The sequence below is a fragment of the Papilio machaon genome, chromosome 21 (assembly GCF_912999745.1).
Source record: "Papilio machaon chromosome 21, ilPapMach1.1, whole genome shotgun sequence".
In the NCBI taxonomy this organism is placed as follows: Eukaryota; Metazoa; Arthropoda; class Insecta; order Lepidoptera; family Papilionidae; genus Papilio; species Papilio machaon.
Genome location: NC_060006.1, coordinates 4,026,319 through 4,050,899, shown reverse-complemented (window position 1 = coordinate 4,050,899; position 24,581 = coordinate 4,026,319). Strand labels below are relative to the sequence as shown.

The 24,581-nt window shown below is 32.8% G+C and overlaps 1 protein-coding gene across 1 annotated transcript; it reads right to left on the bottom strand.

The window, feature by feature from the left end:
• Positions 1-246: 246 nt before the first annotated feature.
• LOC106721233 (glucose dehydrogenase [FAD, quinone]) lies at positions 247-9,853 on the bottom strand. Its single transcript, XM_045683137.1, has 15 exons — positions 9,761-9,853; positions 8,507-8,538; positions 6,809-7,051; positions 6,458-6,629; positions 4,968-5,167; positions 4,626-4,750; positions 3,720-3,900; positions 3,225-3,485; positions 2,588-2,736; positions 2,069-2,234; positions 1,662-1,872; positions 1,543-1,587; positions 1,217-1,364; positions 734-794; positions 247-577 (listed from the first exon to the last, which is right to left on the bottom strand). The coding sequence occupies exons 2-14, from the start codon at positions 8,522-8,524 to the stop codon at positions 746-748; spliced, it is 1,968 nt and encodes a 655-aa protein (XP_045539093.1). The 5' UTR covers positions 8,525-8,538; positions 9,761-9,853; the 3' UTR covers positions 247-577; positions 734-745.
• Between the last annotated feature and the right edge of the window lie 14,728 nt (positions 9,854-24,581).

Here is a 24,581-nt window from a genome sequence, read left to right as displayed (position 1 = left end):
TTTCATACGTTATTTTTTTTATTTTTCAATAAATAAATATTTACAGCGGTTTCTAAATAAATACAATTACATTTTTCAGATAAAAATCTAGGAATTATAATATACCTGTAGGACTTTTATTTAAAAAAAAACAAAAAAAATATTATTAAATATATTATGCTGGTCATATTTTAATGCTTTCCTTAATTAAAATAAATAATTTAATTTTTAATTTATTGAATTTCATTTATTATTATTTTTTTACCAAGATTCTTACATCCCTCGGTAATTTTAGATCCTTTTTCCACTAGTGAGACGCCACAACTCTATGTGTAGTGTATGAAATATTTCCACTGGTGGAACTGCGACTCATACAAATAGCAGTCGCGTGACTAGTCTACTAGTGGACAAAGGGTCTTAACAAAAATATATTTAAATTGTACTAAAACTTTAGTTGCTGGCAGCTGCTATAGGTGTGTCCGGATTTTTGATCCAATTGGGATTTTGTTCGTTCCGTCTGTTGTCCCAGTTCCAGTCCTTATCCCACTTCCAATTGCCCCACTTGTGATCTTTGTTTGCGACGTTCTCGAAATGCCATCTGTTAATAATACACGATTAAAAATTATTATATAATTAATTATTAATATTTTCATTTTATACATTTCGTGCGTAATTCTGATTCAATGTAGTACAGAATTCTTTTTTTATTCTTTTTTTAAACCAACACCAATAGAATTCTTTTTCTACATTTTACCATTGTCTTGTATCATAAAAGTTCTTGCAATTCCACTTTATCGATGGATACAATGTAACGTCTGTAAAAAAAACTAAGTTGAAGTATTTATATAAAGTTAAAGAAAGATAATCTAATTCTAAGATAGCCGATTCATCTCAGTTTAGCATCATTTAGTGCAAAAGTAGTCTTAGACAAAAAATAAAAAGGACCAATAGTCTAATAGTCCGTTCAGATAGACCGAGGCATAGAGCAGAGCAAAATTTTTGTCTATACAATTAAAATAATTTAAGCGTCTCATCATCAAGAACTAATTTTTAAATTTGTCTGTCTGCCTGTCTGCAAATCTGTGTTTCTATCCGCACATCATTCCCCGTCCGTGTGAACGGACCCTTATGGTAAGGATGGTTGATCTTGAGGTCATGGATTTTGTGAAATAATAAAAACCTACAAACATTACTAAAATAATAAAATAAATTATTCGACAGTTTCTGTAACAGTTACCTATTGTCATAAGCGTCATTCTGGTGTGAGCTGTCACCAAATTTATTGCCAAGTCCGCTAACTGGTCTGTGTTTGTACAACTGATGTCTGCTCCTTATGAACTCAGCGCCGCGCTCCGCCACCATCACTGTCGGAGCTGCTGTGTTGCCTGTTCAAAAACATACAACTGCCACTAACGTAACTTATGAAATTAACAACTTATTTAGCTCTGATTTCTAGCCAATTTGAGCCAATTAACATGTAGTCAAAATGTTTGTGCTACGTTTGTGTTATTTTTTTATTAGACACTGCTTAACTAAATCTATTACATTTTAATTTGCACTCACCGGTTGTTATTGTTGGCATAATTGAAGCGTCTATTACTCTAAGACCTGAAAATAATGTTTTGGTAAAAAAAATCTACACAAGTACAAAAAATAAAGAAAATCAACAGATTTTATGTCACCTTCTATCCCATGCACTTTAAGCTGTGGGTCAACAACCGACATAGGGTCTATTCTGGGCCCCATCTTACAAGTGCCGACCTGATGGTTCTCAGGGGCCGTGTAGTACTGTGCGAGGCACCTCAAGTACTCGTCAGTGGGGTTGGGTCCGCCACCGGGACATTCATCACCGTATCCCGGAGTCGGTATCATGCCATACTTCTCCCGTAATATCTGGAATACAATACGTAGATTACTCTAACTATTAAAAATTTTGAACATTTAGATTGATACACATGTTTGTGGTTTCAAGTTCATTACATATTGTTAATTTACAAAAACACATAGAGTTGTAAAATATCTCCGAAAAATTACCTCAATTGCTTTAGGAATAAATTCTAGCCAACCTAACCAAACAGCGGCGACTCACCGTAGTATTAGCAAGTCGGTACGCGATCCTGGCTGCCTCCACGAGGACGTTCATCTCATGCTCGTCGCAGAAGTAGTTAGGCTGCATAATTGGTGGTTCAGTGGGATCCGTTGACCTTAGTGTGATATAACCGCGACTGCGCGGCTGAAGAGCTATCGCTGCTATCCTAGTATAGGCAATAGTTACAAAAATATTAATTATAACAGTTGCCCGCGTCTTCGTCCGCGAGGAATTTAAAAAAATACTATGTTACCCAGGGATAGTGTAGCTTCCCAATGGTGAAAGATTTTTTTAAATCCGTTCAGTAGATGAGAAGCCTATTCCATGCAATCAATCTTTCCTATTTATATAAATACTAGCTGTCACCCGCAATTCCGACCGCGCAAAATAAAAATAAAAAACTCAATAAGTAACCTATGTGTTCTTCCAGACTATGTTCTGAATGAGAAGTTGACTTAGGAATTCTTTGTTTTTTATACAAGAAGTTCCTAAGTCATCTTTTTAAATTGTAGTACTCACATAACAGTCCTGCGCTCCGTAGCTGCGTACTGATCAGGCTCTATAGTGTTGCCATCGCTGCAGCTCGCGTAATAGCCTCCAAAGAAGTACTGAACGTCGGGCTGTCGGCCGCCCGGAGGCGCGTACTTTGAGTTCACCATACCTGTCAACTGGAGTCATACATTGAACATTTTAAAACCAGCAGAGTCTATTACATCTGTGGCCTAATGAACTGTAGCATTAAGTGCCCTTTAATAGTTCCTAAAACACTATTAGTGTGTATTTTTATAATCTTTAACACAGTTTCACATGTCACAATGTTTGTCATCAAATCTTGCAAATAAATTTAATCCATTTCCCAGTTACTGATTGAGTTAAAATTTTGCATACATTTATAAAACGCATTACAATTCAATATAACGATGTCGTGGTGCTGATCTGATGATGGAGCTGGAAGGTGGACATAGAAACTTCGCAATGAACGATAAAACTTTATCGAATAGTTTTTTTTAACTTTAGTTATTTTAATTAACATGAACATAAAAAAGCTTGTTTTTAAAAACGTTTTTTTCTTTTATTCTTAGAAAATCTACATTATGGGACTTTCTAAGTGTCTACTTAACGACTTTATGTGACAGACAATATTTTATTAGTTAACCTGAGACAAGCCCGTTGAAGATAAAGGTCCTTCTCTCTTCAGCATATAATCCATAGCGGCTGCCCAGTCCAGCACCGGCAGATCTGGTTCCTTCATCAAAGTAAAGTCCAGTTTAACTCCGACATGGTTCTGTAGGTTCTGGCCTACGCCGGGCAGATCTTGTATCACTGGTATGTTCAATTTATTCAACGTCTCCTCCGGTCCAATACCAGAGAGTAGTAAGATTTGAGGAGAATTAAGTGTGCCCGCTGAAAGTATCGCCTGGAATGAAAATAAAGATTTTTTATGCAGGAATAAAGTATTGAGATTTATACTATTATAAAGAATATGAAGTTTGGAACTCAATATTTCTAATAAATGTTTCACCGTAGAATTTCTCTGGCAACTTTGCAATATTGTCATCCCTTTCATACCCATTGACAAAACAGAGACGACGATGTACATTAATACTTGTGTAACGTCAGTGGAATTCTACGGTAAGGTATAAAGCCTTACCTCTTTATTGACTTTAACAGTCTTGGTGACCCCATCTTTAATATATTCAACAGCTGTAACTCTCTTAGTGTCAGGATCTACAACGACTTTAGAACCCAAAGCATTGAACACGACATCTAGATTTGCTCGTCTCGCTCCGGGGCGAAGGAAACCACGGGATGTTGTGTACCTTGACCCACCGCTATTTAAATGAAAAAATAAAATTGAAATTAATTCAAACCGCTTTCTGTGATCAAATATAAATTCTTGATCTTGCCAAATATTCATAAAAATATTTAAGTAAGACATACAAAGTGCTTATTTTCATTGCTAAAGTAGGAATTAATATTGATTGTATCAAACAACGCTTCTGTGTGTTTTCTACTTTATATTTGTTGATCCTTATTCTCGCTACAAAGGGTATAAACGCAAAATAGCAGTTGCCCGCGACTTCGTCCGCACGGAATAGAAAAAAATCTAGTAATAAATATAGCCTATGTTACTCTGGGATAATGTAGCTTCCCAACAGAGAAAGAATTTTCAAATTTTGAAAAGGAAGCCTAAAGGAGCCTATTCAATGGGAACAAAAAAACAATCAAATATATCCTATTTATAATAGTAATAAAAACAAAAAGGTTCTTGAATTTCGGCTGACCTCTTCGCGCGTATTAGTTAAACATTATGCATTAGTTCTAGCAATTTAAAGCAACGGAAATAAGTTGATACGGTGCTAGTGAGTCGATGACAATGAATAAGTTAAAGTATTGGCCATTTCAATGTCACTGGCGGCTCCGCTATATCTAAAATTATATTCAGCGATGTTCCGAACTGCCAAGATGTTTGAAAACTATAATACCACCCTACTTTCTATTTATTTAACTTCTATGTGCTTCTATGAGTTGATTTGATTTTTTTTATGAAACTAACTCATTAAAAGCCTGTGCCAGCGTAAATCCCGTAGTGCTCTCTCCGTTGAGGTCACCAGTCGGGGGGAAGCCGAGCTCTATGGAGGCCGCCACCACGTCGTGAGCGAACTCTGGAGCGTGACGGAACTGCAAAATAATCTTTATTTAACATTTTTTACGTTTGTTGATATAAATTCTACTTCCTTAATTGAACTGAGAGTTACAAATCCATTTTAATATTTAATGTTATCGTTTATTATATATACACACACTACATTCCAGTGTGGTTCCAGTGTTTATAAGTTGCTGGACTGGAATAATGTACAGTGGTCTTATACATCTTTAAAATGCTACATAAACTTACTCTCTGCACCGGCATCGGCCCACCAATATTATGATACTGTCCGGACACTCCGCTGCCGATCTCCTTGTTGTCCTCACTCTTGAGGAAGTAGGGGAAGACTTCATGCCAAGACCAGCCATGTGCGCCGTTAATCGCCCACCCGTCATAGTCAGCCGCATGTCCTCGCATGTACATCATTCCGTTTATTGTTGAACAACCACCTGATGATGGGAACTTGTTATAAACGGACCATACCAAACCTTTGTACTTTATACTAATCTTCAAACTATCTTTTATACAATTAACCTGAGATTCGCTTAATACCTTTACTTTTGTTTCGGTGACAAGCGTGACAGGCGGCAGGTGACAGGCGTGATATAACGCCGATATATTTTAAATAAAATTGTATCATGATCTATCTCTACTATATGTTTAATAACGACATGAATTTATTTAGCCAAAACTTTAAGGTTTATAAAACCTTGTGCACCGACCCCTCGAGGGGTAACGAGGTTTAGACCAAGCGCCATCTGCGCCCGGCCACCTCAAGCCCGGTGAAACTGTAAATGCCTTTTCAAGGCAAACAATGACTACTCAGTCACAAAAAAACCCTCGAGAGCGGGATAAGCATAGGGAGATGCGTGGATTTAAATGAAAATGCTTCATTCAAATATCTAAGTGGTAATAGGGGTTAATTTATTTGAATGAAATAAGGGTACCTAACATTTTTTTTAATCCTAACTTATTAGTTATCCAAGAAATAGTTGTTATAATTCATAACGAGCATGATTATCTTATTAATACAAAAACGCGAACAAGTTTTCCTCTGCCTAATGACTATTATAATTATCATGTAATAAAATCACGATTTAATATTGTTTCATCTCATGATTGCTTTGATGATTCACTTTACATTTTATTTAGGTATTTGTGCAATATCCTTCGATAATTTATTTATTTATAACAATTTTTATATTATTGGGGTTTTACGACTACAATACGCAAGATAAATTAAAATAAGGTATGCAGCAAAGCTATAATTTAGAGATAAACACATTTTTAAATACGATGATGTTACATTTAAAACCAACGATCAAATACTGACTTTAGATTTTTTTATATCATAAGGTGGCAAACTTGCGATAGGACACCTGAATTCGTTGAAAAATGAAGTGACCTCTGCAAATAGACATCCGCAATTTTTGATGCGTTGCCTATCTCTATTCGACGGAGGGAACGCACGGAACGAAAAATTTTCCCCTTTCTATGCATTGCTTCTTACTAAATCCACTTCCTCTTCCCATCATTCCCTAATAAGAAAAGGTGGGAAAGGAAAAGAGGAATTGTTAGACTAATTAACCGGTTTCTAAGTTCTCTACTAAAATAGTCGGAAAATACGTATTTCGTTTAAAGCTAACATTCATACGGATTTACCTTATAACAAACCTATTTCGTAATATTATGTCCTAAGTCAAAAGCAAATAACTCACGTTAACAAACTATGGTCTTACCAAGTAATTTCCCTCTAGGCCAGTAACACTTCCCACCATCCGCGAGACATGCCTTCTCCTGGGGCTCCGTGTAGTACATCCAGTCGGTGTCATTACGCCACCAGTAGGCCGTCACCCAAGCCGGCACTGATGATGACAGCGGCTCGTCACCGCCCGCCTCTAACAGCAACACCTTATAGAACACATAATCAACTTTACTCGCGTATAAACGTAATGGCACTGCCTATTGTAGCGCTATCAATCCTGGGTGAGATTTCTACAACGTCCCCTATTTTATCCGTCCCCGATTTAAACATTTTTGTTCACTCACATTGTTGTAATTCACTGCAAAGAACCAAATGCTAAGCATACCTTCCATTGCGGGTTTTCTGATAGCCTGCCAGCGACCACGGAGCCTGCGGTGCCGCCACCGACAACAACGAAGTCATAATCATCGTCCGGATTGTCTTTATTATCGAGACGGTTGCAAGGGTCAGCCAGGTCGCAGCGTCCGTTGATGAACGCCTCCAGCACAGTCATGAACAGTAGCACCGAATGCCCCGAGCAAGAGTCCGCCATTGCCGGACCTATCTCTCGTATTGGGCATTCGCACGTCTGTGAACAAGTAAGAGGTATTCACAAAATGGAAGGAACTGACGAACTATATTGTTACAATTTGGTACAGTCATTATCAAAATTTCTACCCACATTTTCCCTATTATTTCGTACCTTGGTACCTAATGCCTCTATTTAATTACAGATATTGAAACAAATATACGAAAAATTGTATTATTTGTTTCTTGCAGAATTATATAAGCTTAATCATATTATAATATCACTTCTTTGATATTCAGCTTAATTATTATTCTCTGAATCTTAAGCAAAAAGAGTAAAAAAAAATAACCAAGGTTAATTACATTTAACTTTACGGTTTCGGTAATCTGTACAAAACACTAACTACTACTTAAGTAACCAAATTAGTTATCACAAAAAAACAACAAAAAACCAAAGACATTCAACATAAACAACGATGCTAGAATTATAATAAAATATGTGTTAAAGTTAAGAACAAGCAAAGAACTCAAATTTGACAAAGAAAGCCCATCTATTTCCATAAAGACGTGTGACTATATTTGCCGAATGCTTAGCATGTTTTCATAAGGGAGGCCGAGAGGCTAAATGTGAAGTAAGTCCAGCGTCACAAGGACCAGGATTATGAAGCTATGACTAAGTACAGCTACCTAAAATATAATTCAAAGCTTATAACTAAAATTTACCTCTTTACGTTAATGAACCTTACCTAACTTAATCTTTGTTTTTCAAATGAGACATATGACTTTATGCCTTAATAAATTAAAAAAAAACATTTGACTTTTTTACGTCAAATGTCATTGTGTTTTTTAATCTTAGCTTGTCCATGATACTGCTAATTAAATATCATACTGCTAATTAAACAAGTTGTTAGGAAGGAAGTCACAATTATATTATTAAAGATGGCTTATTTTATTCTTACAATTAAATCTTACGTAGTCTTCTACAGAATTTTATAATCAATCGTAATATAGATCAATTACAAAGGTATGCGGTTATCGTGAACGATCTCGCAAAAAGTATGAATTATTTCCGTCTTTTATACTCGTAATAGTAATAGATAATAGTCTTTAAATAATAATATCATATCAATGAGCTTCACAACTTAATTTTGCAATTAAACTTTGAGTTATTGCTGATTTTAAATCTAATACAAGAAAAATGGGCATGTTATGAGGAGGGAAGAATCGCATGTGGCAAAGAGTGTTAAGTATGAGTGTGGAGGTACACAGGTAGAGGTAGGCCTAGGAAGAGATGGATGGAATGCGTGAAAGATGACATGATCAAGAAGGGGGTGATAATGAAGATGACGACAGACAGATTGATTTGGAGGACGGAAACCTGGTGCACCGACCCTACGTAAGTGGGACAAGGTCAAGGAGATGATGAAATCTAATACAAGAAAACGTGTTACTAACAAAAAGTAATTTAATTACTATGAAATGAAATGGTAATAATATAGCGTATTTAATCACTTACCTCCGCGGCACGTATCATTTTTAAATGACGTTCTGAAACAAAATTTTATTTTTTTTATTAACAAAATACTGAAGTAAAAAAATTTTAAGTCTGTTTAGAGATTAAAAACAATAAAAATCAAGAGTTACTTGTTATTAATATTTCCTACAATTTTTATTATTATCTTTTAATTTCGCGGATAAAAAATGAGTCGTATAAAAAATACAATTTAAAATTAAATTAGAACACGTTAACCATTTCACGCAAAAATATTGCTTTTTATAGTATCAGATTTATTTAAAAAAAAGTTCTGTTTGTTACGTAGAGAAACGATTACATTTAAACAGTTGTATTTTTTTAAGTTATTAATGTTATTCTACTATAAAATACTATGTGATTATATGATTGTGTTCAAAATATGTTTATGGTGATATTATTAAGGGAGCCCTATACTGGCCCATAATGTTTAAAGTTTTGTGGTACACTTTATTAAGAAACTATTACTCTTTTAGATTTCGGCTTTGGCAGAGTAAATCAAACTTATTTCTAGATTATCTTTCGTAAAAATCCTCATGTATACTAAAATATTGATTTAAATTGATTAGAACATTATTTTATTTCAAACGCCATCTTTGAGGAAATTATAAAACCAATTAAAATATATAATGTTGATAATCTATATGTTACAATATATTATTTTAATTATATTTCGCATACTATGACAAAGTTGAAATATTAGCGTTCCCTCGTAAAGCACCACTTTTGCTAGTATTATTAAAAATCTGAAGATAGCAACAAAATATGGCAAAAGTTTTCATTTGGTTTTTTAAGTGAGTTAATTTTATATTATTATTGACAATACAGTTTAAGCTCCGTACTGGAACATTATAAAACAAGGCAACATTAGCATACGTTTAAAGTTAAAGTGATCGCAGAATAAAGAAAATATAACGGTTTCCGCAATATGGCGCGCCGTTGTTGACATACTTTAACGTATTCAATGCGATATTTTACAGCAAATTATAAGGATTGGTATAAATTATACGTAAAATGTTATTCATGTTTACTTCAATTTGTTATTAATATTTATTTATTATGATAAAAATTATATATCCTTTGATTTATAATGATTAGTTTTTATCAAATTTTATTTAATGTTAGTAATGCGTTCAGTTAATATAGATATAGTTTATTTGAATTTATAATCATAAAATTTAGCTATCACTGGCAACGGATAAATATATTTTTGCCGATTAATGAAAATAAAAAACATACCAAAAAGAGCGGGAAATTTAATGTAACAACAGATTAAAAACGCTGTCCGTGACCGCGAGGCGCGCACGTTAGAAGAGGCGCGGGAGACGACACCAACTGCGTGCGAACAACGTTTGTTTATATTGAATCTGTTGAACGATGAGATATAAGGAAATATTTGTTTAAATGAATAATGCTACCACCATAGCCTTTACAATTCATGAAATAAAAATGATAACTCAGGATCATTATAATCATAATACATTTAATTCCTAATTTAGTCAATTATATTTACATTTAATTCCGTAAATTTAATTTCGTTAAAAATGTAAAACGAAGTATGAAAAGAAGCCATGGTAACTTTGCTTGTAATTTCAAATACAAGTGTGCTCTGTATATAGTATTCAAACAGATTAAAAGTATTTGGTTTTTTAAAAAATATGAAAGAAAGGAAATATAGCACATATTTCAATTGTGTTTGAGATTTTTTTCTGAATAAAATTATTTGTCAATTGACTAATATATCTTACACCACACCAACTAAGCTCTGCGCTTGTGCTAAGATATGTTAAGATAATAGTCGAATGAATTCGAACCCTCGGCCACGTGATCGGAAATTCATCCCGTTAACCATTAGGCAATTAGCACTTCGTTATGATAAAGATAAGACGTGACTTGATTATTTCTTACTTAGTTCGGACTTTCAGCTGCCGCACTTAAAGTCATATTACCACTAAAGGTGCTCTTAGTAGGAACTTGATGACAAATATGAATACAGACGTAAGCTGACAAGATGGCAAGTGATTTACTATTAAAAATCATGTTACATGGTACATACAAACATACTGTTAAAATAAAGAAATAAAGATCAAGTTATCAACGCAATAAAAGTTGGCGAAGGCGCGATTTCGCATCATGTGCCGCTGACCGCATTGCATTTTTAAAAGTTCACTGTCATTATCATTGTTCAAATAAAGACAAGCGAAGCCATAAACTTTTTAACTGTATAAAAATATCAATTACTTTTTCGTTTACATCCAGACCACTAATTTGTTGTCGGACTTCAAAAAAGAGGACGTCCTTAATCCGTCTGTATATACTAAATACATTTGTGACTAGCTGTCGCCCGCGACTCCGTCCGCGCGGAATTAAAAAAAACGTAATGAGTAGCCTATCTGTTCTTCCAGATTATGTTTTACATCTGTGCCAAATTTCGTTAAGATCCGTTGAGCCCTTTCGGAGATACCTTCAAACATCCATCCATCTAAACATTCGCATTTATAATATTACTATGAAATGAGAAACGTTAAAAAATGTGTAATTTATTTGAATTATGAATCATTAAAAAAAATCTAACCGTCTCAAATCTATAAGTAAATATAAATTTCTCAGAATGAGTTACCAATAAAGATAAGAATTGGATTAATTTTGGCAGACTGATAGATGGGACAATAATCAAAATGTCAGCTAAGAACTTTAAGAGTGACATTTTGGAATGTATCATGTGATTTCATTTTAATCTTAGCGTTAATGGAGTCTCTAAGTAATTTCCAAAGCAAATGTTACCTGCGTAATTTTCAATATTCATATTATTTTTTTTATTACAAAAAAATCTATCCTTTACAAACTACTTCTGTATAATATACAGTTTTAATTTTAAAACTATGAGTATTAAATAATTCCTCAAGATTTTCCAAATCTATATATATAAAAGAAAGTCGTGTTAGTTACACTATTTATAACTCAAGAACGGCTGAATCGATTTGACTGAAAATTGGTGGGCAGGTAGCTTAGAACCAGGAAACGGACATAGGATAGTTTTTACCCTGTTTTCTATTTTTTATTCCGCGCGGACGGAGTCGCGGGTAAAAGCTAGTTATAAATAAACATAACCTAACACTTATATTCTTCGTGTAGTACGAGTGAAGTAAAAACTCTATCAACGCATATTTCTCACGGCATTTTACATTTCTTACGAAAAAACAATACACAATCAAATATTTTTTATGACAATCACAATATCATAATTGATGACTTTTGACAACATTGGCAAAGGCATAAGACGTTGCTGCTGTTACACGAATATACGTCTCGAGAAGGACCAAGACCTCAAGAGAAAAATGAGGTCAGATAAAGTCAAAAATATATAAGCGTTTGTTAATTTAGTATGGTTTTCAAATGTTGTCATCTTACCAATTACTCTACACTGTTCCTGTTTAAATCAAAAATATTGCTGGTCAATTTTGTGTGCTGTTTTTTCTTCCTTGTTGATAAGAAATCGCAACAACAACATATATATTTCGCGAAACTCTCACCGCCACAATTTTACGTTGCATACTTTCTTTCAATAAAACCTGTTGTACGTTCCAATCCGGTATTCCCATCGTATATAGAAGTAATCTTTCGTGTTGCCCTGATATACTTCAGCATCATCTTGTTTTGGAATGTTATAATTTCTGGAACAAATGAAAACTATTTGAGTCCCGAAAACAATTACGCTAGAGTATACCCTGAGCCTGCATCATAATTGAAGCACTCAGTTTTACAAATTAATCATTATCGCACGACTTAGTATTTTCAGGTAGAATACCACAACAAGATAAGTAGAACTCTTGAAGATCATTGTTAGAATTGAAAACGTAGAAGTTATGGCAGAACAAGTTATTTCTAAATTAAATCCAATGGCTATCAAAAAGAGTGACGTAAAAAATGGTTTTCCAAAATTATCTTCGCATCGTCTCAAGTAAAAGGCTTTTGATAATGAAGGACATTCGAAGGCAATTTTGATGAATTAAAAATAATCAATAATTATCACAGAAATTTATTATGTACATAAGTGACGTAAATTATTATTCATCTCACTTATACTACAAGAAGTGTAAAGTTCAAGTTGCGCCTAGTTTTTGTTAACAATAGACTAAGTGGAACAATTGCTGGAAAAACCCATATCATTCGAAACGGCATGGAAATAATGTGATTAATAACCCATATGTTATTTGTAGTGCATGAAATATTTACCTTTATTATAATTTATTTGAGAAAAATCTACTGTGACTGAAGACGAGTGATACATCGCCTCTAGCCACCTACAAACAAGTACAACTATTAAATCATCTGGTAACATCTAAAATCAATTACAATTAAAATAAAAAGTCACATAATTCAAGTTGAAAATAAAAAGAATTATTTGCGATTCAGTTCTTATTACTGCAAACAAAATTCTAATAAATATAGCGAAATTAATATACTTAGTATATTTTTTTAAAACCGTGCGGACGAAGTCGCCGGCAAAAGCTAGTATATATATACGTAACCATTCATTTGTCTATTGACTTTAATTTATTGTTTCAACCTTTTCTCATTGACAGTAAAAATTCAACATTTACGAGACACTTCTATTATGTTTTGACTCTTCGGTCTTTTTCATAGTATTATTTAATTAAAATTATAATAATTTAAAAATCTATTATTAAATATAGCCTATGTCACCTAAGGATAGACTTCATTCCTTCAATACCGAACCAACAAAGTTGACATTCTCTTTTTTTAATTCCAAATATTCCTCGTAACCATAATTCTAAGGAAATACTTCACAACCTCAAAAAAATTTAACTTATTGTTACATCATACGTCAGTCAATTTAATAAAGTCGCAACACAATGTTATCATAACGATGCCGTATAACTCTAGTGACGACAAAAAATTCTGAGATATCCTGTCGGAAAAACCCACAGGCATCGAGTTTTAAGTGTGTAATAACTATACTGTGGGACTAGCACGAATATTTATGACAATCGCCATCGTATCGTCATCGAAAAAATTTGAATTAAAATTTGTGCAGCGTATCGGGCGTAAAGTAATAATAATAATTATTGTTATAAGGTGGTTCCTGTCTATGTAGCCCTCACCACTGGTTGCTTGAGTTATAGGATTCCGCAGCCGGTGGTATATATACTATATTTTATATAATATATTTTGTTAATTTGACTGGTCGTGGTCATCAAATATCGGTGACCCGCTTTACGAGGCGCCGCCACTCCTCCCTAACTATAATTAAAAACTACTCTACTGTCTGCCTATAATTAAAAATAAAAACACGAAAAAGACTGTATATACATCATCAAAAAAAATCAAACAAATTTTAATAACGCGTTTCAATGCAGAACAGATAAGTACACCAAATCTCACAATAATTTTGTCGTAATTGGCGATGACGATACTAAGGCGTTTGTAGCTAATATTCGTGCTAGGCCCATTGAATTGTACACTCAGTGACATCTATACATACAACAGTGAGTCACTATTATGGGTTAGGAAAAAAGACAGTCATTCTTATATGAATTCTCACGTCTTCTGATCAAACTGTGATGTGATAACAAGAAATTAATTTGATGAATATCGAAAAAAACGTTTTACAAAAAAACAATACATCAAATTCGCCATCTTAAAAATCAAATTGAATTATTTGTTTACTTTTATGTTGACAAACAACTATTCAAATAAAAAAACAACTGCAAAAGTGGCCAAGAGAAAACATTATTATCCTCAGAATAATTTTGCTGGCTTTTTGCCCGTTGTTAAGGATGTGAAAAGGTATTTTAAAGTACACACAGTCTTAATTCATAACGCGTAGTCACAATGTTCTCTCGACATTTGGAATCCAACGCCCGTATGCATTTGCATTCGACCTAATTACATTGATCTGGATTTTTTTTTGTAACAAATGAGACCACGATGTGCATTTACTTCGACTAATAATTTTTACCTTTTTTGTTACACCATTTTCCTTAGAATTCTATACCTACGTACACGTAGTAATACTTTAAATTCTGCGGTTCGAAAATTACTTGATTTTGTTATTAAAGTAATTAAATTACATATTTTTCTGTAAATTCACTAAAGATAAGTTTTATGTTTTTCATCGTAATATTACTCAAAATCTAAACACAAATAAAAAGGTACGCCGTGATAACTAAAACATTCGTTTGTATAATACACAATTTACATCATCCTCAGTGAATTCGATCGTAAGAATTTCTATCTTTATTAATTTATCTTAACAATTTATTGTTTTGCTATGTAGAAATTATCGAAAAGTAAGACCTTTGAAACATTAATAGCAATTTTACTAAATCTTTGTAAAAGAGATCATTTACAGTTACAGGTGAATGAATTAGTAAATTATAACCAAAAATTAATATAATTATAAATTGAAAATATAAATATTAATAATAATGATTTCCAACATAAAAAAACTTTTATTATCTGTTTTCCTAAAATAAATAAATATTGCCGTTCAAATACTACTAGCACAATATCGTGTATGAAATTTTGCAAATGTAAATTTTGAGGCGCATTGAAACTTTTATTTAATGTACACGATTTCATCCAGTGGAGCGAGATGCTTCACGTTTTTCTTGTTTGTACCCTACTCTTTGTTATGCAAACACTGCAATGGCAAAGAAAGTGCAACATTCGTCAATATAAAAACAGCAGACTACTGAATTAAGTTATTCCTTAAAAATTACATTACTCTATAATTCAATATCTAAAACAAGTTGTAATTTGAAGAGTTTAACAAACGTGAAAACATTATAACGCTTATTGACGCGCATTGCTAGACATTACAAAAGACTCAGCAACAAACATACACGATTCCTTATTAACCTAAACTTTATCTGACAAATAGGAACGTGAGATCTATAAACAAAGAGTAATTACCCGAGCTCCGTGTTCAACTCTTGTTCAATCTGTAATAAACATTTTTAATTTTGCTTATCTGTGATGTTTAGTAACGGACATTTCAGTATCTTTTAAGAAACAAGTTTTGTAAATGTGTCGTTTCCATGCACTTATTCAAATTGTTTTACATTTGTGAGATTCCGTAGTTTTTGAAGCCAAAAAATATTTTTGGCTTCAAAAACTACGGAATCTCACATAAGTTTATATAGGAAGACTAAAAATATATGTTTTTAAGTACAGAGAATTGAATGCCTTTTCAATGAAACAAATATTATCTTCACTGTTAAAGCCTTTTAAATAAAAAAGAAAAATAATTACGTAAGGCAGCCCTACATTGTCCTGTAGGGCCGTAGTGTAGGGCCGTAGGCCTGTAGGGCTGTAGTATTGTCCTGAGATTTATACAGAGTGAATAAATGTTTACTACTTAAGGTTTGAAGGTGTGGTGTGAAAGGTCAAAATATGGTGCACACCGAAAGGTCTTCGTGTCTTTATAACATGGATCAAGATTAAGTGGATAACATTGAAATACACTGATATATAATTTGAACGGCTAACGATACTCAAACCAAGAATTGTGATTTCCATTTACTGTTTCATGATTTTTTTTTATTTTTTTATTTATTTAAAAATAACTGCATAGCATCCTTACAGTACGCAACCAATTTGACACTATACATACTAGTTTACACGATAACATTTATAATAACAGTAAAAACACATAACAATGGCAAATAAAAAAAATACATAGATAAACAGTGCAAGAATATATCAACGCGTAACTACACATCAATATAAATATAAAATATGATATAAATCACATATATTTTGCTATTCAGTTATTTAAGGAGTTCATCTTATCATTAATAAGTGGTGTCTATCATTAGACACCTCGGATTGAATCAATTCGAGTTAGATAAAAAAGTGCGTCTTGGCGCTTCTAAAGATCGTGAGGTTTTTATTATTAGTCAGTCCTAATCTTAGCGAAAAATTGTAGGCGAAGTCTGCGCACTGTCATTGATAATTAAAATGTCTTTTGTTAGGTATTTTTTGTTCGTATTATTTCTTGGATTATTCAGATCAATTCGTCGTGGGATTACAAATAAAAGGATTACATTACAACTTATGTAACTGTCGACCATTCTAATCGGAAAACGTTGAATTTCAAAACGTCTTTAGTGGAAAAAATACTAGGTAATAATCGGAATCGGAAACTATGTAATAATAGGCAATAATCGGAATTGCTGAAATTGATTTAACAATTAAATGAATTGTTGAATTAATTGTCCCATAAAATGTTCACATATGCAATAAAAATAACATAATTTTGTCACTGATACATACAAAATCGGTATTATCTTTTTAATGAAAACGTGATTAACTTGTTTATTTTATTTTTACATTAAAGTAAACGTTTACCTGCAGAGTTGGTCGTAGCGACTGTACCCACTTCGACATGACTTTTACAGTGGTAAATTTAGTGAAATAGCCTACAAAATTACTTTATAAGTAAAAATATCGACCACAATTTTAACATTCCATAAAAACTTTCAAAATATTTGAAAGCTTTAAACTATCCTTTAAGAATAAAATAACCATAGGCTTTATAAACGAATTTGATGGAACTTGCGTCTAATAAATTTCGCCAAGTTGTATAAGTTTTTTGCCAAGCTTAAGAGGTAAGGAGTGACTAATACTATAAACCACTCGATCTATAAAATCCAATTGTAATAATCTGTTTTTTTTTTAGAAAAATACAGTCCAACCTGTATATGCGAGAGTATAGACTCTCCGCGGACGGAGACGACTGACCGCGATATTTTTTTCATGCTTACAGATATCTCTCTATCCCGAGATTCTCGCGAAGAGAAGAAAAGAGAAGTGAAGAGAAGAGAACAGAACAGAAGAGAACAGAAGAGAACAGAAAAGAACAGAAGAGAACAGTAGAGAACAGAAGAGAGCAGAAGATAACAGAAGAGAACAGAAGAGAACAAAACTTAACAGAACAGAACAATAAACGTTTATTGCCACATAAAAAAAGTTATGAACTGATATTAAAAAAAAAAAGATTGAGAACGTGACAAAAGGTCGCCAGCTCAGCTGATACAGGGACGACATCGGCCCTCCCTGCGCTGGTTTTAGGCAGGCCCCTTTGCTCTCACAGCATTGCCACTTAGATGTCGTCCGTTTGGACCGAACAATGTTTCTCGCTTATAGAGGTTTCTCCCTCTTTCAGTTCTCCTTTTCAGTTCTAAGATTCGATTGTACAGTTGTCCATGAGCATAAATAAACTACTAAAATTAATCATCACTAACGGCAAGCTCATCCAATTCAATTTTATTATCTTTCTAATTATAGGTTGGTTCAGGTTTGTTGTGATAATTTCTAAAGGACTTAAAGTCTATCAAATATCAATTTCATTGGTGGTATTGAATGACTAATATGTAGGTGTAACCGCAAGTCGTGGGGTCAAACAGACCAACTAGAGTTCAAGACCTCAACTGTCTCACGGCTGACTCACCGCAAACTGTTTATTCACAGTAATACTGGTTAAACTATGAATAATTATGAAAAATAAAGCTTTGTTACACATCTAGATTTAGATTGTCTGATCTAGATATAAATTTATGTGAATTAATATCTAGATTGAAAGAAGTTTTCAGTGTCTAGATTAGTTTTATGATGAAGGTAAGTTTTTAAATTTAAAACAGTATAACTAGTAGAGAAATTTGTAGCACTATCTAAAAAATACAACTAAAAAGTGTCTACACACCACAGATTCCTTGATCGAAAACATTTTTCTATTGCCGCATAAAATCCGGACACTCTGTATAAAGGATATTAAAACAAACGATTTAGATTTATTTGATAGCAATAAACCTTCCTTGACTTAATTATTCTACATTTGAAATTGGAACATACCTATCGTTTATGTCCATAATACAGGTGGGCCACACCCTGTATCGCCGCGTTCTTGTTCCAATACTCGTTAGCTTTTGTCAGGGTTGGCATCTATAGACGTATTTAATTTATTTCCCATATTTTATTATCTAATCATTAGATGTCGAAGACTTTGCATAGAAGAACTTCAAGAGTTTTTTATTTTTTCAAGGTGCGCCCTCATTTATAATTACTTCGCCAAAAAATCTTTGTTAGCTTATACTAAGGAGGGAAAAATTAAGAAATAATTAAACTGCACAGACATTCAATGGTTAGCCAAACAGTCGCCTGGTGTCCATTTTTCATACAAAAACCAAACTATGAGTGGCACTTAGGCACATCAAAACAGTATTGATTTAGTGGTTGAGAAATTGTGTCAGTATTATCAGCGTAGATTATATAATTAATTAGAATGAAACAGAAAATGGTAATACTTTTTCACACGTATTAGCGTACTCGTACGCTTAATACGAAGCAACATACCAATAAGATTTAAAATGGCTAAGCCGTTTCTATATAAGTTAGTGATAATGTCTCACGAAAGTTTGAATAATTTAAGATTTAAAATGGTCTAATAAAGAATATCTAGAAATAAAAGTTCTCTAAAAAGTACCTATAAGATGGGCTGATAATAAATGTATTCGATTGCTTCTTAAAATCAACATTAAATTAACATTAACATCCGAATTAAATATATTTAAAAGAAAATAAAGCACATAACCTTAATCTTTACGTTACAAACATACAAACTAGAATTATTCTATATGTTTAAAACATGATCTCTATTTGATCAATATTTAAAAACTAAAATCAGTCAGATATATACTTTTGTCCGAAAATCGTGAAGGTAAAATTAATAATAACTACAAAAGTTAACTTTGTCAGCCCTGTGTTTATTGTAAATTGTAAAATTGCGCCGAAACCGGGCCGTTAGCGAGGGTTTATTTAGTAATTTACTGTGGGGTAACACTAAACAGCACGCAAACCGCTTAAAATCTTTTCTCGCACAACATGAACCGAACTATTGTAAACGTGTAAGAAAAAATAAACTCCTAAACCTTTTTGGATTAATCTAAGCACAAGAGGCTAGACAAACCATTTGCCTGGCTTGTGTGTTAAGTGTTAATCATTTGTCAAACCGTTAGGCTAAGTATATATCAAATTCTAAGCTAAAAACTAGGACTGCAATTTATATTCAAATCTCGATATATAAAGATTATATGCAAAAGTTATATGACTCGAGCATTTAAAGGAATAGAATCAAAAAAAATGTTCCCATTGGTCCGATTGATCGAAGAGGGTACCGATCAATCGCCCCAACGGGAAGCACTACATGCTTCAAATTCCTGATTGGATACCTAATTAAAAGCTCTAACATAAATAATGTTAAGTTGTATATAACAATGGAAAGGTGGTGTTTGGTTGTTGCACAACTGTATATTATCAGTGAACCAATAACTTCAATAATGCTTTGTCTTTGATAGCGAATCTTGTAACATCGCCCACACAAGTGTTCAATGAAAAAGATTTAAAAAATTAAAACGACGCGTTTAAAATTTACTCGCTAAGCAAAATTAGTGCTTGTCTGAAATCTCTGTATAAGACATATCGTCATCCTTGTCATTTTCTTTGACATAACAGACACAATAATACGTTTTATTCTCAGAAACCCACGGTTAGTCAAAATAATTTAACAACTGTGATTATAAAAAACTTTACAACAAATATTCATATGTATGTTAAACAAGGTACGTGATTATTAAATCAAACATGTGATTTGAGAAAAAATTATGTTATAATAAACAAAGTGATCCTATAGGGGTTCCGTTTTTTCCTTTCGAAGTACGGAACCCTAAAGATCGCACGTAAAACATCGATATTTCATTTCAATTTGACGGATAATAGTCAAATGAGAACTATTATTGGCCCTGCTATTTGAACAAGGATGAATAAAATTAAATTAACATGAAAATGAGAAATGTTATGGTTAGTACAACGTGTATGACGTATAACAAAAAGTATGTTGCCATTACTTCATAATTGTAATGTTTAATTTCATACACTTGTGCAACATCTTAAGAAGGCATAATAATAAAGTAGTGGTGTCTAAAAAAAAAACAAGTCACTGGCAAATGCTAGTATATTACTAGTAATATAAATGTGAATGTTAGGATGTTTGGTAGAAAGTTTCTTCAGAACGGCTGCATGGAAATCACTGAAATTTCGTATAGATGTAGAACATAGTCTGGAAGAACATATAGGGTACAAGTTTAGTTTTGTTTTATTCAACGCTGACGGAGTCGCTGGCAAATGCTAGTATAAATAATAAATCTCTTGTGTATTTTACTATATTAAGTTGTAATCGACCTTTTTATATATTTCTTATAAGGAATTTATAGATTTATGTATTATTAATATCACGTTCTAAACTATATACCATAAAAACTAACAAACGGACCTCGATATTGGTATTTGTAACATTGACAAGTTCGATTTGTTAAACTCGGTGTAACAAGGAGTGTAACGACTTAATTACCAATGAAACCTCCTTCGTTGTAAACCAATTGATTGTAAGATAAAATCGTCGTGTCTTATGATCGATTTTATACAAATACTAGCTGTCGCCAGCTGACTCCGCGTAGAATTAAAAAAAAGTAATAAGTCGCCTATGTGTTCTTCCAGACTATGTTCTACATCTGTGCCAAATTTCATTGAGATCCATTGTGCCGTTCTGGAGATACCTTGTGACAAACATCCATCTATCCATCTATCCATCTATCCATCTAGACATTCGCATTTATAATATTAATAAGATTGGCGTGGGTATGTCTACAAACAACTAGCAAATAACGGAAAAACACTTTAAAATATACATGTACATAATGTAACATATTTACTGTGAATCTTCGATATATAGGTAATTTCAAAAATGTATACTATTTCATAGTCAAAGAAATGAATAAAGCTAAATTGTTGTTCAAAATAGTTCTAGACTATTCAGGCACAGGCACTACAAGCAAAAGATATTATAATTTTTACAAAATGTTATCCACGCATTGAATAAAACGGCACCCCGCTGTCTTCATTAATTTAGTTCAGAGTAAAGTTTCACAAAATGCGCTTAACATTAATCTAAAGTCTAGACGCTTCAATGATTTCAGACCAAATTGGTAACGGGACTAGCACTTGATCTGGTTCATTCGTTTGTATGTTTTTTTATAGAGAAAGAAAGAAAATAGGTTCATGTAATAAGGCCACTACACGTCTGCAATAAATAATAAGTGTTGCAGATGCACTGAGAACATATTGTTATAGTAAGGGAGGCGCTGCTGTCGCAGTTTCTACCTCCTGTAAAAATTGCCATGATAGCTACAGTATAAAATTTTCTTTATTAACGTTGTCCGGAGGGCGCTAGTTAGCTGTCATAATTTAGTTTGACTTATGCCCACCGGATCTTGTCGCGGCAATTATTTAGAAAAACAAGAGGAGAAATATTTTAAAACTTAACAGGATTTAGTATTATCTTTTATTCATTTTTAGGTACTAAAAATGTAAGTACTCATTTTACATTTTAAGATTAAATTTAACAATCCATACTTACTTTATCCCAATTCTTTGGTATCGTAAAATAATACTCAAGTCTTGTGATAAAGAATACATCAATAAATGCAATGCAATTGGTGTTAGTCATTACCGTGCCTTATGTTAAGGTAATTTAATTGGTACGCCTGATCGCGCCAATTAAAACCATCCTACATTATAATTATCAACTAATATTAAATGGAATATATAAAAACAATATCTTACTTAACTTTTTATTAAATATATGTGTATTTAAAAATATAAAATAACTGGCGTGTAAATAAGTTTGCATGATTTTAGGTTTCAATATACGTAATATGTTCATTCGATAGTGACCTCACGTAGCCTAAAAAACTAAACCCATTGTTCTTCCCCGAAGTTTCCCATGTTGTACAGTCGGGCGCTTATACTTAATTTTTACATTTTGGATATAGTATTTCTCAAATGTAACAAAAAATTCCGAAGCAATTTTGTCAACGACAGTACACTCTCATTTGCCAAGTGGGTGCGGTGTGTCTATGGCGCATTGTGTTTTCGTAGCACTTACCCTATATATTATAAATGAGGCACGCAATATTACAACCATTGATATAAACGCATTGTCATTATTGCGTACAACAAAATCTTTTTATTTGTCAGCCGACATTATAATTATATAAATAAATACATTCTGTTTGATCCATAGATAATTACACGATTGATTGATGTTAATTCATATTATAATTGTTGAATAAATGGAGTTAGATGAAATAGAAAGTGGGCGTTGTATTTCTATTAATTATCAGTTCGTAAGTAGTCTATGTGGTAAAGTATATCTTAGATCTTATTATCAGATATTACAGATGAAATTAAACATGTTAATTATAATTCGAAAGCCAAAAGACATCTAACAGACATTGCAAAAACATTGCCAACAAAAAAAGGTTTTTCAGATAGATGAAAGCATAATTTATGAGAATGTTAGCATTTCACCTCTATTGATGTGAACATTTTTACAACGATGATTAGAGGATCATCGCATGACAAAGTATAACATGCTTAGTATTTAAATAAACCGTTTGTTAACTTTCTCTTGATGTTAACCTTCACCTTAAGAATTCTAATTAATTAGTATTTATAACAATTTCATTCAAGATTATTAGGGACATCAGAATTAATAATAGTATGAAATGAAATTCGTGAGACCGGACGCTGCGATGTCTAGGTGGGTGTCAGAACAACCAATGAAATATGAAGCAATTGCATAGCAATACAATGTAAGTTAGTAATTAAACTACAATTCTACGAATTTGTTTCGTATTTTGACAACAATGTTTAGTAAAATTATTTCTCACGTATTTACAGTTTTTTTTTTTAGTAGAAAGAGATTTGTCGAAAAATACAACGATATTTTTATAGTTAAATGACGAAGTAGAAAACATTTTCTTTGTTCATGCTAATTCATGATATAATTGATAGATAAAAGAGCTGTCACTTTCCTCTAAAAAAACCTACAAGTTGAACATTGTATTCACTCAAACGCCTTGTAAGTAAATGACGAAAGACCGGTTCAATTAAAAATTTTGTACTAACACTTGACAAACACATCCGCCAGGGTTGTGCGTAATTGTTTTGCATCATGTGTTAATTTATTTCTTACAAAGCATTATAATATTACGTTTTTAATAACTCGCTTAGATTTTTCAAACGATATTTCGCAATTTAATAGATAGCCTCGAGATAGACATTTGGAATTTGTAACGTATTTTTTTTGTAAGTGTAATTTTGCGTTTTCTTTTCGACCATCATAAAAAGGCACTGTATAAATATTCTACAACACTAGCTTACTTCTTTCCTTACTAATAATTTAAAAGCGAAATTATATATAGATTGATGGATGTTTGTTTGAAGGTATCTCCGTAACGGCTCAACGGATCTTGATGAAATTCGGCACATATGTAGAACACAGTCAGGAAGAACACATAAGCTACTAATCAAGTATTCAATTTAATTCCGCGCACACGGAGTCGCAGTCACTACTAATAATATTTTAAATGCGAAGTTTGAATGTATGGATGGATGAATGTTTGAATGTGTGGGAAGAAGGTATCTCCAGAACAGGTGATAGATCTCGATTAAATTTGGTATATATGTAGAACACAGTCTGAAAGATGTGTTCTTAGTTAGCCTACCAATGATCTGGGAAATGTATACGGTTCCCGTGGGATACGTTTGATTTAAAATTTACTTCGTAACTCCGGAACAGTTCCACACATTTTATTGATACTAGGCGCAGATGTAGAAAATAGCCTCGAGTAATACAGGAGATACTTTTAACCCTTTTTTAAATTGTTAAAAAGTTCATTATTAATGTATTGCTGTCTCTGTTTTTTTCAAAGACATTGTGGGAGATGACATGTGTCAATATAAATTTCATTGCAGTAGAAACAGACAGTCTGACGTGAAAATAAAGTGCTGCCAACCCTCGGAATACTACAAAAAATTAAGGAAATGCCGAAAAAATTGAAATTGATAACGATCTGTTTGAGGAAAGGAAACTGACGGCAATTATCCGCAAGTATGAAGATAGTTGTCGATTTGC

Excerpts from the sequence above, each read along its gene's own strand:
- LOC106721233 (XM_045683137.1), bottom strand. Across the intron at positions 3,901-4,625 it reads CTGGCACAGGCTTTTAATGA|CGGTGGGTCAAGGTACACAA; the intron begins GTTAGTTTCATA and ends TCATTTAAATAG. Across the intron at positions 3,486-3,719 it reads CTGTTAAAGTCAATAAAGAG|GCGATACTTTCAGCGGGCAC; the intron begins GTAAGGCTTTAT and ends TTTTCATTCCAG.